Raw genomic sequence first — 15,437 nt, forward strand, 5'->3', positions numbered from 1 at the left:
GTCTGTAAATGTTTCTTCCCAGAAACGGTTAGGGACCGTCTGTAAATGTTTCTTCCCAGAAAAACGCCACACTCGACAGCTTCAATCAAAAGAATAAATGTTTTTATTTAAGCATTGTTTTCAAGGTAGGATTACGTCCTGGTGTTTACCATATGCAATACAAATAGTTTATGTTATTTAGAAAGAGAGAAAGCATACCCAATTTGTAGTATATAATTTACATGTTGGCATCAAAATACACAAAAAATACCGATAAGTTTTACACATAGAAGTTTTTTCCACCATTAGAATTATTTCCCTTTTGCCAAAGTGTTTTCTGACTTGCAGATAGGCTCACATAAGCTTCAAAACTGCATAACATAGAGCCATTTTTCATTATTTTGTTAATAATATATATTTTTCATACCATACCGTTTTTGACCCAAACAGAAAATGTACGTCCACATCCCTAAAAGCAGAATGTGAAAAATGTCTTCCTCCTTGGAATGCACCGGTGCAGAAAGTTGGTATCATCCAAGTAACTGAGTCCAAAACTAAAATGGTCTCAGTTCAAATTACAGGAAAAACACAGTTCTTTGTCAGTAGAACATTAAACCTGCTAACATGTCAAAATAAAAAGCTTTAATTCCACATTATGAGATTTTCTCTTCTACACACATGCAGAAAGAGAGAACAGTGTTGTTTGCATGTAGGAGCTTGTATTGATACATATTGGCCATTTATTTACTCACCTAACAAATTAATGTTGAAATTTGGTGTTATGTTCACATTCTGGGAAGAAAAAATTAATAAATGCAGTCCCAGATGAAGGAATCCTGCAGCTGGTCCCAAACTAGCGTAACTGTCACTTTGTGTTATGTTTTCATTCGGTGTAATATCTGTAAAATGTCACAGGTGTAAAGTATAACTTGTCAGGAAAACGTTGACCTTTTTAGCCCAGTGGGACTAACATTAGCACCATACTGTCAGCGCTGTCAATTAGGAAAAGCTGAAGCACTTAATAAATGTCAAAAACCAGGTTAGGTCATTTAGAAACACTGTCAACTCACATTTTCCACATTCCTGCGATAAAACTGAGCTATTAAAAAGTTTTCTTTTCATATACGTTATTTATGACTCAAAAGAAATGTTCTCCACTCAGGTTAAATCCTGTATGACTGATGCTTTAATGAGTAGTTGTATGGTGAACACTAAGGCCGAGCTGAGCGCTGTTGGCACGTAAGAGCACAGCATTAAACTGCAAGCTGTGCGGGCGAGTCGTGTCTGGGGAGAAAAATCTCTGTCAAGCAGCCATCTTCACCCTCACTCTCGTGGCTGCTACACGCTGTTTGGTGCCACTGGCGGTGAAATTAGAAATAGGGTGTAGGAATATGTTGCTGTTTTGGCCAGGATAGAGAGACAGTGGAGAAGTAAAAGTGCTATTGTCTGCTCTCCAGCTTGTGGTGAAGGCTCCCTACTGGTTGTGAAGAGCCCAGGGCTTCTGTACTGCTACTGACGGCGCACAGGGACCAAAACTCAAACACTAGTCTTTAGGGCTAGTGTTTGACTATATATACATATTAAAAGTGTCAAAGATATAAATTTTTCTTTCTTTTCTGTCTAGGGTGGCATTAAACCGTCATGGCCTGTGTGGACGCTCACCACAAAACACTTCACTGCTGAAGAAAATATTTCTTTTGTTCATTTGTTCTTGGTGTTTGGACTTCAAAATCGGCATAAAAATAGTAAATGAGCTGTGTCACAAAGTTTACACTAATTGTGATAGAAAACTTCATAAGCATCTGACAAAAACACAGACACACATATAGAGATCTTTGCTTTTTCTGTTTGCTTCGTGCTCTACTGTCGTTGGATGGAGATGCCTTTTACAAGTCTTACAGAGGTGGGTGTTGGGGAATAATTGGTCCATAATTAGATGCATTAGTTAAGCCAGTCATTAAGAATTTATGATCTTTGCTCCATGTTTACAGTGATAATATCTGGAGTGAATAAAACCTGATGAGGAACTTTTGAGTTTACTGTAAATGTTTCCACCTAAGATGACACCTGATGGATGTTTTATTTTATACACCTACCTGTCCAGGTGAACACTATTTCCAGCTTAGTACTATCCTGGTCTAAACTGTTGGATTCGGATAGATTTGTTTGAATTTTACATGCAGCTGCATCTCTGAGAAAATTACAAGTCATTGCATAAATCACACATTCATGGTTGCTTTTCCCACAGGGCTGTGCAATAATATATTTTACACTTTGGATAATGATAAGGGAGAAGGTGCTACATAACATCATAAAAAAAGAAAATAGACGTAGAAAGAAATTTCCCAGCAGAGAGAGGCTCTGTTGTCATTAAATGTTTACTGTTGTGTCTGGTGAGAACTGTTTCTGTGATTCTGACGTCAGATTTGGCCAAAAATGTGCCTTGGCCTATTTTAGCAGTTGTTACTTTTTATTTTCCGGTTACTATCCTTTATCTGCTCATTGAGGGAACATGCCACAGCCCAGCTGTAACTACATGAGTTGGCACTGTTTGTTAAAATTAAAATTAAATCTTTATCTTTTCAATAAATACTTACCAGTCAGTACTACAGTATTTTCATTACTTAGCTTTAAATGAATACCTTTGTTTGTTTTCATGGGTCTTTTATCTTATGTTTTAGAGATGTATGTTTGACATGAAAGTATTTAAAATTTTAATTGTCTGTTTTCAGTGAATATTTGTAACAATTATTACTACATTATGCATTAATTTTAAATCATAATTTTTATATATGTGTATAGCCATAAGGTAGTATTAACAAAATTAGTTTTACATAATATAAAAAGGAAAATGGAAATAATTATATGGGTTAGGGATAAATGTCATGACAAAATTAAAATGTCTCTCAGCAATTGGAATGTAAATGAGCATATTTTAAAAGACAGAGCAAAGAAAATTGAAATAACAGGAAATAAATGTGTCCCTTTTTGACCCATGTTTTGCATATCAATTCGTGTGCATCTGTTTCTATTAAAGAGTTGATTTTGTTAAATTTATAAGCCAAGTTAAACACAGTAGCTTTCTAGTCAATATTTAATTTGACCTCTGGACACAATGTAATGTGTGTGGATTGTTCAATAACCAGAGCAATCCACACACAAAAATCAAAGCAAATTACTCCCTAAATGATGTTATGTATAAAAAATGGGAATGTTACTGTACGTATTGAACACAGTTACTTAAAACACTTTGCAGGAACGTCTTTCTTGATAACTGCATTTAGATAGCAACCACAAGTAATCCTTAGGTGTGATATCGACCCATTATTCTACACAAACTGTCATCAACTTGAAAGGTCCAGGGTTTCTATGCACTCCTTCAGTTCTTTCTAATTGGAATCAAGTCAGGTGGTTAATTGGGCAACTTTAGAGGTTTTACTTTCTTTTTTTCCTGAAACCAATTAAGACCATATTCAGAACATATTCCATGTTATTACCATTACCCCCCAATCTCCTTATTTGTGGATTGATTTGCTTTGATTTCTCTGTACTTGTGGATTACTTGGGTTTTTTGTCAATGTCAGGTGTGAATTTTCTGTAACCTACATCAGAAATATTTAAACTGGGAAAACAAAATGTGGTTTCTGAGCTGACATTAATTCTATTTAATTATGTTGAGTCTATTCACAAAAGTTTTCTGAAGACACAATGTTGAAATGTGAGTGTATACCACATATGAAAGGACAAGTTTTATTTAAAATCATGTTTAATTAATGAAAAAATCAAGGAAAATCACAGAATTACCAACAGACTTAAGTGTCATGTTGTTTCATGTTATTCATTTTTAACAACTTTAGAACACAAAATAAATTAAAACATTTTCACATAGCTCTAAATAAAAAATACTGCGGTTTGCTGTAAACTTGAACTCTTACTCCTGGCTATGAATGGAAATAGAAACGCATTATAAATAGAACCGTCATTGATGCTTGCTGTGATTTAATGATTTATTGACATGTATATACAGTAAGTCCAGAGTTATACGTTTAATTCCTTTGGATTGTATTATGACAAAATATTTTTGACTCATTTCATGTTCATTTGAAGGGATATTTTTGATTTTTATTTTTAAAGGGAGGCTCTATGGGGTTCTTATCCATCTTATAACACTCTACCCTCATTGGTATTCCTGGTGCACATGTAAAACAAACCTTAGGGGGAGAAAAAAAATCCAATGCTTAATTTCCATTACTATAAAATCAGTATAACTACAGCTTCTCTTAATATATTCTTTATTTTTAATTATTTTTTTTAGTTGACTATTAGTTCCTATTCCCCAAGGGTGCAATTATGACACAGGGGCTCATTTCTGGGAGCTACTCTTCACCAAACTATTCAAGTGAAGCAAATGTATATTATTTCACACAAGTCAAAAGAAATCTTTGGAGAAATTAGCCTCTCAAACTAACTTGTGAATATTTACAGCAAACCTGGATGAGAATTCAAATTTACCTTGCCTTCACTCACAAAGAGGAGGATAGTAAGAAACATGGGCGTAGGTTTGGGTAGGGACGGTAGGGACATGTCCCGACCAATATTCACGAGATATGAAAAAGTCCCGACCAATTTTTGCCATATTGGCTCAAAGAACGTGGATCTACGATCTTTGATTAGCAGCAACAGGCGGTGCGCGGAACGGAAGCTTCTTAGTTTGACATTTATTATGAGCCTCCGAGACCGTGTCGGAACGGTGCTGTCGGGGGGTGGGGGGAGGGGGAGTCAGTTGAATCGTCGGACGTTCTTTGATTAGCTGCAAAAGGCGGCGGCTAGCTGGGCACACGCGTCTCCTTCTGAGTCTCCGAGACCATGTCGCCACCAAAAAAGAAAAGGACAGACATTAGAAGTTATTTCGCTACGTCGGCTGTAAGTACAGTGAGTGGACCCATAAGTTAGATATCTATCACGCAACGCATTTGTTGTAAAGTCCGGTGTTTAGTAAGGTCAGCACTGAATGTGAGGTAGAATAGGTCTGTTAATTATGTAATATTTTTTCTTTTTTATTTTATTATTGATTTCTTCTTATCTGCAACTGTGTTTGCTGTATCCAGAGGATATTTCTTTTGATCTTACTTGTAACGTTTGCTGAATTTTGTAAAGGAAAAAGTAAAGTGTTCTTGAACTGATCTGCTGAGTATGACTGTATCTGGTTGTATACACAAGATGTATGATATGGTTATGGTTGGGGGGAGGGGTTATTAAGCCAATGTGGTTTCCCCCCCCCTTCTCAAAAATGTTCGGAGCTCTTGGGCATTTCACTGTGCTGCCGGGGGGGGGGGGGGGTCAAGGTCCCCACCAAAACTTAGACCGAACCTACGCCCTTGGTAAGAAAGATACTCAATACATTGCTAAAGAGGACTGTGTCAAAACATACATGGCATCATGGGGTCACAGATCCTACTTAGAAATAGCAGGACATCATGTCAACCGTTTGTGTATGGTATGTCACAAAACAAAATCTGTTCTGCCCTACGAAACAAGTGTAAAGTTGGTTAAATTAGAGCAAAGAGCAAAGCCAGTTTCTGATATCATATTCCAGTTTCAAAACTTCAATTGCATTTCATGCAGGCAGTGTTTTATAAAGTTTTAGACCGTTGTCACTTTTGCATTGAAGGTTATAAAGACAGTGGCCTGCTCTGTAACAACTTGCAACGTTGAGTTAAGTAAAGGCACCAAAAATAACTCAAGTCAGAAAGTGCTAAACAGAATAAAACTGCATGTTTTCCAATCAATATAAAATTCTTGTTCTCCATTGTTTATGTTTGGACTTGAGACAAAAGTTATGCTATTTCCTTTAAAAAGTCTTCTTAAAAAGTTTTAATTTATTTATAATAAAGCACCAATTCACCAATTCACAACAAATGTCATCTCAAGATACTGTAAAGACAAACAGATCGTAATCATAAATCACAGTTTAAATCCAAATAGATACATTATAGTTCAGTCCAAAATATAATGCAGTGCAGTTCAGTTTATCATACCAACTGGTAAAAAGTTAAGGAAGGCCATCAAATTATATTGAGTGATAAACTTTGCAGCAATACCTCCTCCTGAGCGACCAATTTACAACAAAAGACGATTGATTGCATTGAGTCATTGACAAAAGGAGAGAGTAGTGTTATCATGAGCTGTATGTATTTTTTTAGGGAACTGACTTACTTTAGGTTGGAAAAAAATCCATTTTCCGGCTGGCTCTGCTCTGCCTAGCCACTAATTACCACTCTGTGGTCATAACGTCTTTCTCATTACGTCTTTACGAATGTGACATTTTTCTCTGTTTACTGCAAACATGCATTTGATATTAATAACAACTCAACTAACTGTAAGATAATCCAACTTCTGCTCTTAAGAATGAATTCCTTTATCTCTGGACACAGTGCAATAATATCAGCAAAACAGACAAAAATAAATAACATTTTACTCTAAAAGACTCTGTAAAATGGTGAGTTACAAAAATAAAATCTGAGACTTAATGTACAAAACAATCTGCCACCGAAAATATGCTTTTACTTTATCAACGATTAAAAAAACATCCAAGACCATCAACTTTTTTTTTTGTATTATCTATTATTTTTGGTAACACTTGAAGAGCTTAGATTTCATGACTCTTTGCTCTTGCAGTCACATCAGTCACAAATTGATCTTGAGAATATTTTTGAAAACGCGTTTAAAGTTTCCATTGCAGAGTGGGTATATGAAAGGGTTCAGAGTGGAATTGATGTAACCAAGCCAAATGGTGAACATGTGAAGATCGTGATGCACACACTCTGGGCAGAAAGCCATGACCATGAAAACTATGAAATAAGGAATCCAACACAGCAAGAAAGCAGCGATTATGAAACCTAGCTGCTTGGCAGCTTTATGCTCCTTATGAATCCTCAGACTTTGAATTCGATGTCGTGATTGGTCTATAAACCTGTGCCACGCCTGTTTCAGAGTCACTCCATTATCCGAGTCTATTCTGGTGTCCTCGACTCCTTCCTCCGGCCACGGTAGCGCCTGACTGGGGTCGTAGCTGTTGCAGAGCACATCTGTGTACCTCTGCACGTCTGACACTGGACTGATACCGCAAACTCCACTCACAGAGTTTGTCACTGTGACATGGCATTCATTGAGAGAGGCCTGATGTTTGTTCTCATTGTTTCCACCTGAGCATGCCATATCCTGCGGCGCAGACGACTGGCTCAGGGGAAGCTCCGGTCCTGGCTGCCCCTCTTCAGGCGACAGGGAGCACGTTTTACCCCTCCGTGCCATTCTGAGCCGCTTTGTTGTCATGGAAAGAAGTGACGTCTGTTGGCACTTTACGCCTATTTTTCTGTGAGTTCTAAAAGAAGCAGATTTAGTTTTCTCACCATCTTCAAGTGAATATGTTTGAGCTAGAGTGTTCTGATCTAGCAGTCTGTCTTTTTTTAGTTGTTTGAGGGAAACCTCTGTTTCGTTCCCGAGGGATTTGGAGTCATTTTTTTTAGGGCTTGGGGCATTGCCTCCATTCTCATTTTCTCCAAATGAATCTGCTGGATGAATGATTCTCTCTCTGTCTCGTAGATGCTGCCTCACCGCCAAGTATATGTGTGTGTAAAACCACAACATCAAAATTGAGGGTACATAGAAGTTGAAAACAGCTGTTATCACCTTGAACCACGTAACAAAGCGAAAGTCTGTGTCACATTTGTTCTCCTCCTCAGGTTTAAGGTCCACATGTGTGAACGACCTCCATCCTAAAATAGGGATTATCCACATCATTGAAAGTAGCCAAGCCCCAGAGATCATCAAGCTCGCTTTTCCCCGTGTTCGATACTTTAGGTATTTCAGAGGTTGTCTGACTGAGCGGTACCGATCCAAACATAAGATAAACAAGCTAAAGATTGATGCTGTGCTGGCCACATAATCCATGATCAACCAAAACTGGCACACCGCTCGCCCCAGACTCCACTCATCCTCCAGCAGATACATCAAGTTCAGGGGCATAACTGTCGTTCCCACAATCAGATCCGCCACTGACAGGCTAACAATGTACAGGTTTCCCACCGTGTGGAGAGTTTTTTCTTTCTTCACTGCATAGAGGACAAGCAGGTTCATTATGATGGTGAGGAGCGATAAGAGGCCCAACGACACTCCAAGGAGAGCGTTATGGAGTGAGTAATGCAGGGTCTCGGTTTCGTTGAGCCTTGGATCATCACCATATGGATGGTTGCTCCAGCTTCTGTTGCTGTTGTTGACATAGTTGTTGGGGCTGAGGTCCAGGAAGTCTGCAAAAGGTGATAGACCAAATTCCATCATGTTAGGTGAGATGAAGTCTTCTGTATCCAGTCCCATTCTGGACAGCTGTTGGTTGTTTGGCCATTAGATTGAAGCCTTTTGTTTCTTGTGTCTCCCTGTGCTCCGGTTACAGCAGAAACAACAGCCAATCTTCAGTGCTGGTCAGTGTTTCCTTTGTCCCTTGGTGTATGTTGTTCAAAATTCAAATATCTGCAACACACAAAGCACGACAAATGAGCCTTCTGAAATGTATACATTGCATGAAATTTGTTGAGTTGATATACTGAAGCCAAATAGTAAACACTTTGAACATATCCTGGTGCAATTTTACTCCATCATCCAAAAAAGAAAAAAACATCAAACAGCTGTTCACCTAAAAAGACCAGGCCTTTTATTCAGAGCTGCAACCAAAAGGCCAATTGTTACTTTGGAGTAGTTGCACACATTTAAAGCTCATGTAAAAAAATTATTATATATTAAAATTATTATTAGTTGTGCTCAGCTGGAGAACTGGGCAAATTTGTTCATTTTCAAAGGGCAGCAAGATGGAAGAACGAAAGAAAACAAAACTCAAATGAATTTATATTTGTAGTTCGCCACATACACAACTAACATGTGTAAGGAAGTGCTCTGGTTAGACGACATTAGAAAAGTTACATATTTTAGTCCACATCACCCTAAATACAACATTCCTACAGACAAACATGGTGGTGGTAGCATTATGGTAAGGGGATGCTTTTTTTCCATCAACAAAAACAGGAGCGCTGGTCAGAGATGAATGGAACTAACCTGGCAGAAAACATGTAAGAGACTGGCCAAACTGGGGCAGAGATTCACCTCCCAGTAGGTCAATGACTGTAAACACAAAGCCACAGCTTGGTTTAGATCAAATTATATTCATGTGTTGGAATGGTCCAGTCAAAGTCCACACCTGAACATGAGAATCTGCAGTAAGACTTTCAGAAAATGTTGATCACAAACTCACTCAGTTTGAGCTGTTTTGACAAAAAGAAATCAGTTACATTTAGTCTCTGGATGTTGGTAGAGACATATCCCAAAAGACCTACAGCTGTAATTGCAGCAAAATTATTGACTCAGCAAGGCTGATTACAAATGCACCTCTCACATGGTGAAAATGTCACAATTATGTACTCTGTGTTTGAAGTTCAAGGTGTCTTTGTGTTTGAGGCTATAAAGCGACAAAACGGATGAGTGTGTGAGTGGTATGAATACATTTGCAAGAAACTGTAAGAATATAAGACACAGACCGTCAACAGGCTAAATAAAAACAAATGACTAAAATCACACAATCCTTCACACTATTTTAATGTATTCTGTCTTCTAGTTTATATCTTGTAGCAAATATCATTAACTAAATTATTTTCTATTTAATTTCAGTGGAACTTAAATGGGGTTTTGACCTCAGTCACAGACAGACAGAAATAACATATTGGTGTGCATTTTCTTGGATTATTTCAACAGCGAACTCGGCAGCTTTGAAGAGAGTTAAATCTGTGTTCATCTCTCTCTCATTCACTGTCCAGCTGGCTTTCTTCAACACTTACACGAGGAAAGGGCAGCGAGATGGGATTCCATCACCAACCCAGCAGCAGAAAAACTGAGCTGAAAAGGAGCCACTGCTAATACGTCTCCAGTGCCATATGATGGATGTCATGTCCCAGGGTTTTCAAAATCATATACAGCAACACTTCTGGATGATGAAGTGCTCCAAGTGATTTTAAAACATATTGCCGTGGTGCTGGAAAACACTCATCTGTAGCAGTTGGGGGTATCGATTTTTTATGAGAACGGACTAAAATAAGCCAGTTGCCATGGGTGCAGGTGACGTTGTTTGTTTATAGATTCAAATTTTTTAAATATTTTAATTGAGCTCCTTTCTTTTTGACATTTCTGTGGTCTTTGCCAATTTAAAAGCATAAATATTTAAAATCAGCGCACCATTTAATCAATTGGCATGTCAAATGCCTTAAAATACCGAACCTGCATTCAGAAAAATAATCACAGATTTTACAGTGCTGATAAGACCTACATTAGCATAATAATGTCATCTGTCGGTCTGTTTCTCTTCCATCGGTTTGTGTGTATACATGCTTACTCATTGATGACATAAGCAGCAGGAGGAGAAAAAGATCCTTTCTAAGGCTTAGTGTTCAGTGTGGAGGAAAAAAACACACACACCAACCCGCACTGAGAGCTGAGAGGGTTGGTGGTGCATCCATAACAACTCTCATCGTGGTTTCACATTAATGGAGAAAGCTTTTTACAGGGAGTTAAGCTGAACAAGCAAATTTTGTTTTTTTGTGTTTTTGTTTTCCACCATGTTTTAATTTGGCCCAAAACTTTTAGGGGCTTACATCAGAATCTGACACGGGAAACCAATTCCAGTTCAAAGAACTTATAAAATAAGTAAAACAATAAATTGTATAAGCAATGTTATTTTTATGAATAGAATAGAATAATAAAAATATTTGCACAAAACAACAGACTATTTACAATATGAGATGGGCGTCCAGATGTCAACAGAAATGTTATTTAAAATGAGAACAACTTTGCAAATAAATGTACAAACACCAGCATGTATGTAGACACTTATTGAATTTGTCGGGACCAGCGATGATAATATAGACTGTCTAAGGAAGGATCTATGATAACAGGTCTTTGTGCACTTAGGATGCAGCTGAAGGTGCTCTCCAGTTCACTTTATCTAGTCCAGAGGACTCCAAAGTGCTTTGGTGGTAAGCTACATTGTAGCAACCGCTGCCCTTGGCCCTCTTAGCACCACCAGCAGGCAAGGTGGGCAAAATGTCTTGCACAAGATGCATTGAGAGGACAAAGTGGGGATTCTGAACCGGCAAACCACCAGCTACAGGTCGAACTCACCTTCACCCCAACTCACCAGGTAGTCATACTTGGTGTCCCTGGTGTGCACGGTTTAAATGTGGATACAGAAAAGTTGGACTGGAATGCATAACTAGTTATGAATGCATAACTAGTCACTTTGACTGCTGCACAGGCACAACTAAATCAGTAACAAAATTTTGTCGGTATATCAAATTTCACTGTTGAGAATCAAATAAAATTGAATTTATTGTACAGATAATTAAAAAATATGAAATCCAATTTCAACAGTAAGACTACTAGCATAATTATCACATCATAGATATTTTTCTATTTATGATCACAGTAGTTTATATCTGTTTTTGTTTTTGTTGTTTTATATTTATATTTTGAAGACATTGAGCCAACGTTTGCTATAAAACTGAAAAGTGTGTTCATTCTTGAATAATCTAAACTACTAATTAAATTTTTTGAGGCTCATGCTTCTCTGCTGACCTGTTTCCCCGCCTCAGGGCAGCTGAATTGCTTATACCTTGGGCCAGCTTTAAATATAAGCATTACAGTTGATGGATGGATGTTTTTTCATCTTTCACCCATTTGTAAACAGAAGCGAAGCCACATTCCAGTTTTTTTTTAAGTAACATAAACATTTATATATGATACAATAACAGACTGTGAAAAGGGAAGCAGAGGCTGTAAACGTGCTGTCCCTCATGTCCTGATGACATCCCGTAAAGAGAGCTCAATAAAAATATTTAATTTAGCAATATCACCTGAAGCTTCCATAAATATTACTGGTGTTAAATCTGAGGTAAATGTTTGTGTATCATTTCCATCTCTATGTACCTGCCTCCGCAACACAAGCATTTAGGTACCGTCTTACTACAGACAACGAGACTATGTAAGGATATGAACAGCAGGGAGAATAAACCTGCTGTGCGCTGCACGTAGGCTACAATGCAATCATGTGTAAAGAATGCAAAATGTTTAATTTCATTACAGAAAGGAACACACAATAATTATTGCGTCGTTTGTCCTCTTGCAGCTCAATAGGGCGCATCTATCAAAAAATATGATCGGTAGACGCGCAGGAAGACACCTGTTGAGAAGCGGCGGTGATAATGTTACACAAGGAACTTTCTTTTCCTGCCAAAACATCCACAAAATGCGCATTTTCTCTACAATTTGTCAAAACCACTCCATAAAAAAGTTTCACTTTAAAAAAACAACAACAACAACAACAACAAAAAAACACAACTCATGCGAAGTGTTAGACTTACTGTAAGAGATATACGCTCAGTAAAATCCTCTTCCAAGCTGTTTTCCGCTCAGGAATCCGAAAATGAGTGGGAGACAGGTTTGAATTGGAAATGGATCGTTATCATCCCTCCCTCAGCTACGTCCTTCCTCCTCGTTCACGTCTCTGGGCTGAACTTTGGAGTTAGTATGATAAACCGGCGAACAGCAGCTCGTCAGGCTGTAGGAACGGGGGTTTTACTGGGAATGGCGCATAATCATTTGCAGTGCCATGATTCAGAGGATGATTCACTGGACAATTACGCGCAGACTGTGAGCAACTTCCTCATAGTAGCCTGTTAGACCTGGACTTTACTGTAAATAATAAAAAGAAATTGGATGCCTCCAGATCTCGAGAAATAACAGCGCTTATTAGAGGAACGTGAATTAATTTTCGTTTGTGCAAGAATTATGTTTGTCAGAATAACTGGAGGAATAATTTGCGTTTCCAAGACCACGAGAATTGTGCGCATCATGAAACAAACCTTCGTTTAGGAGTAACAGAGAGATCTCTTCAGGGGTTTCTAGTCAAACACTGATAACTGTTAAAATGTGGAACATGAGAAAAAATTTGACTAGAACTCAAGGATTTTTTAAAAAATGTATTTTAAAAAAGCGATGCTAAATGAACATCTTGTTCATATTCATATAAAGCCAGCGTTTTCGGACTCCGTCTGCTGGTAATTGAATGTCTGGACAACTAATGAGCAAGCGTTGGCAAATTTATTGTCACCTTGTTTTGGCACCTCGTAACAGCTCTCTGCCTGGTGCAATCATTACCTGGATACAACACGCGGTCATGCGTATTTTTTATTTTTTTAAGATACATGCAGAAATTTGCAGAGGGAGCTAAACATTTTCTTTATAATTGCTGAGAGACGGAAGTTTTCACTCTGACATCATGGTAAAGCGAAATAAAGAGGGCAGAACTTCCTTATTGTCAAGGGTTTTGCAAATCAGTGCATAATAAAAAAAAATGAATCTGGTCCATGTTAGGTTTTGATATTTCAAACCTCATGGGTCTGAAGCAGGGGTCTTCAAGTCCAGTCATTGAGGGCCGGTGTCCTGCAACATTGAGATGTTTCTACGCATCAACACACCTAAGTCAAACAATCAGGTTACAAGCAGGATTCTGGATAACCTGACTGCATAATGAGAGGTGATTCAGTCATTTGATTCAGGTGTGTTGGACCAGGGACATGTCTAGAAGTTCAAAGACACCGGCCCCTCTGGCCTGGAGTGGAAGAGAAAAGACACACAGCAGATTACACACTTTCACTATATTACATAAAAACAAACCAGAATGGAAATTTTATTGTGAAAAAAAATATGAGTGCATGCCATGATTCCAAAGAATAGAGATCAACAATTTCCTGCAATATTTTTTTTCTACTTTCCTTTTTTTTTTTTTTTTTTCAATCAAATGACTTTATTGCAGTCTGGCATCTACATGTCGGAGATTTTGACCACAATTTGTGTAGCTTCGGTTTTTTTTAGGTTTGCAGAAATATTGCTTTTTAAGCCAAATTGGACATTCATGATAGGAACCTAACCATTCAACCAAACATCAAAGGGTTACTGAAATAAAACATTGCGGTTTAATTTGATATGAGCCATATAGCTTGACATATGGATCAGATATTTGAAGGTCATATGTCTGTGCTTTTCAGACATTTCAAGATTTCATACGTGTTACAAGTGCTTTAAGGTAGCAAATCCTTTCAGCCAAAAGCCATAATAAAAAAAAAAATGGTCAGAGATGAGAGGTGACCTTTTCAGTTGTCTTTAGAGCTAGAACACTAGGTGTTGACTGGCAAAGTACTTGGCATGATTGGATTTGTGACAGTCTTCCCAGTAGGTTAGAGGTTAATACTATCACCTCACAGCAAGAAATTTATAGATCATCTGTGCACGACTTTTGGTGTGAAGTTGGCATGTGTGCAAGCATTCATCCAGACATCCTGGTTTCCTCCTTTGGTCCAAAGACATCCAGGCTGAGTTAACTGGTGAGCCTTAATTTACCTTGCAGGTGAAGGTTAGTATGCATGGTTGCCTGCTGTGTCTCTGTTGTAGCACCATCACATGGACTGACAACCTGTTGTGTAACTGGCTTCTCTCCTGCAGACTACTGGAATAAACACTGACGCCCCTGCAGCTCCAGCAAAGAGAGTACAAAAAGTGAATAGATTTCTAAGACATCTCTGCTGCTGCTGCTGGGAAAGCATCAGCATGTCTCTATTTTAAGGAAAACAAAACATGCAGAATGTGTAAAAAAAAAAAGAAAAAAAGTGTATTGTCCAGATCATCTAATATACATTTTTTTTCCCTTTTGGTAGCTTCTGATCCAGATTTACAGGAGTTTTAGTTGGATTACAGTATAAAGCAACAATCAGATGATTGTAAAAGTTATTTTTTAATTGATTTCCAAAGAGAACAGATGAAAGGAACTTTTGGTGTAATTAGAAGTTCATAGCATGTGCATGAACATTGGAGTTATTTGAGCCAAACACAGGTAAACCATGACAAAGAACTCACAAACAGCTTGCATTGTTATGTTTTTTATTTCTTATTTCATCTTGTAGATCTACTTTAAATAAACATTTTTATTAGGAAAACATTTTTCCTTGTAGATATGGTTAAAAAAGCAATGACTGATTTATATATGTTCACATTGATTCAACTCTGGCTTCCTCCCACTGAAAGTTTTGTCTCTTTAAATTATTTTTAGTTATAATGGTGTATGTGGTGGTTTTTCCTGTGTGTCTCTGTAATGGACTGGTTCGTTACGCTCCCCCATGACCCTGTACAGACAAGTGGCGACAGTGCATGAATGGACCAATAGATTGATGGCAGTAGTTGATATTCCACTTCATTTCTCAAAATAAGTAAAGTGTAGGGATTTCCACAACTGTTAAATTTCATTTCAAGAATTTAAAGACCGTATCAAACTTCTTTTTTTTTTTTTTTTTTTGCTAGGATGTGTAAGC

At 37.8% G+C, this 15,437-nt stretch overlaps 1 protein-coding gene across 1 annotated transcript; it reads right to left on the reverse strand.

Annotated features, from left to right (window-relative positions):
• Window positions 1-5,840: 5,840 nt before the first annotated feature.
• Window positions 5,841-14,732, reverse strand: hrh1 (histamine receptor H1). The gene is made up of 2 exons (XM_014973013.2): window positions 12,435-14,732; window positions 5,841-8,505 (listed from the first exon to the last, which is right to left on the reverse strand). Exon 2 carries the CDS (start codon window positions 8,350-8,352, stop codon window positions 6,667-6,669), a length of 1,686 nt encoding a protein of 561 aa, XP_014828499.2. The 5' UTR covers window positions 8,353-8,505; window positions 12,435-14,732; the 3' UTR covers window positions 5,841-6,666.
• Window positions 14,733-15,437: the final 705 nt, after the last annotated feature.

Source organism: Poecilia mexicana, unplaced genomic scaffold (assembly GCF_051168715.1).
Source record: "Poecilia mexicana isolate PSO_F unplaced genomic scaffold, ASM5116871v1 scaffold_5, whole genome shotgun sequence".
NCBI classification, from domain to species: Eukaryota; Metazoa; Chordata; class Actinopteri; order Cyprinodontiformes; family Poeciliidae; genus Poecilia; species Poecilia mexicana.

What these genes read in the sequence shown, in the direction of transcription:
- hrh1 (XM_014973013.2), bottom strand. Translation starts at nt 8,352, where the DNA reads ATGGGACTGGATACAGAAGACTTCATCTCACCTAACATGATGGAATTT.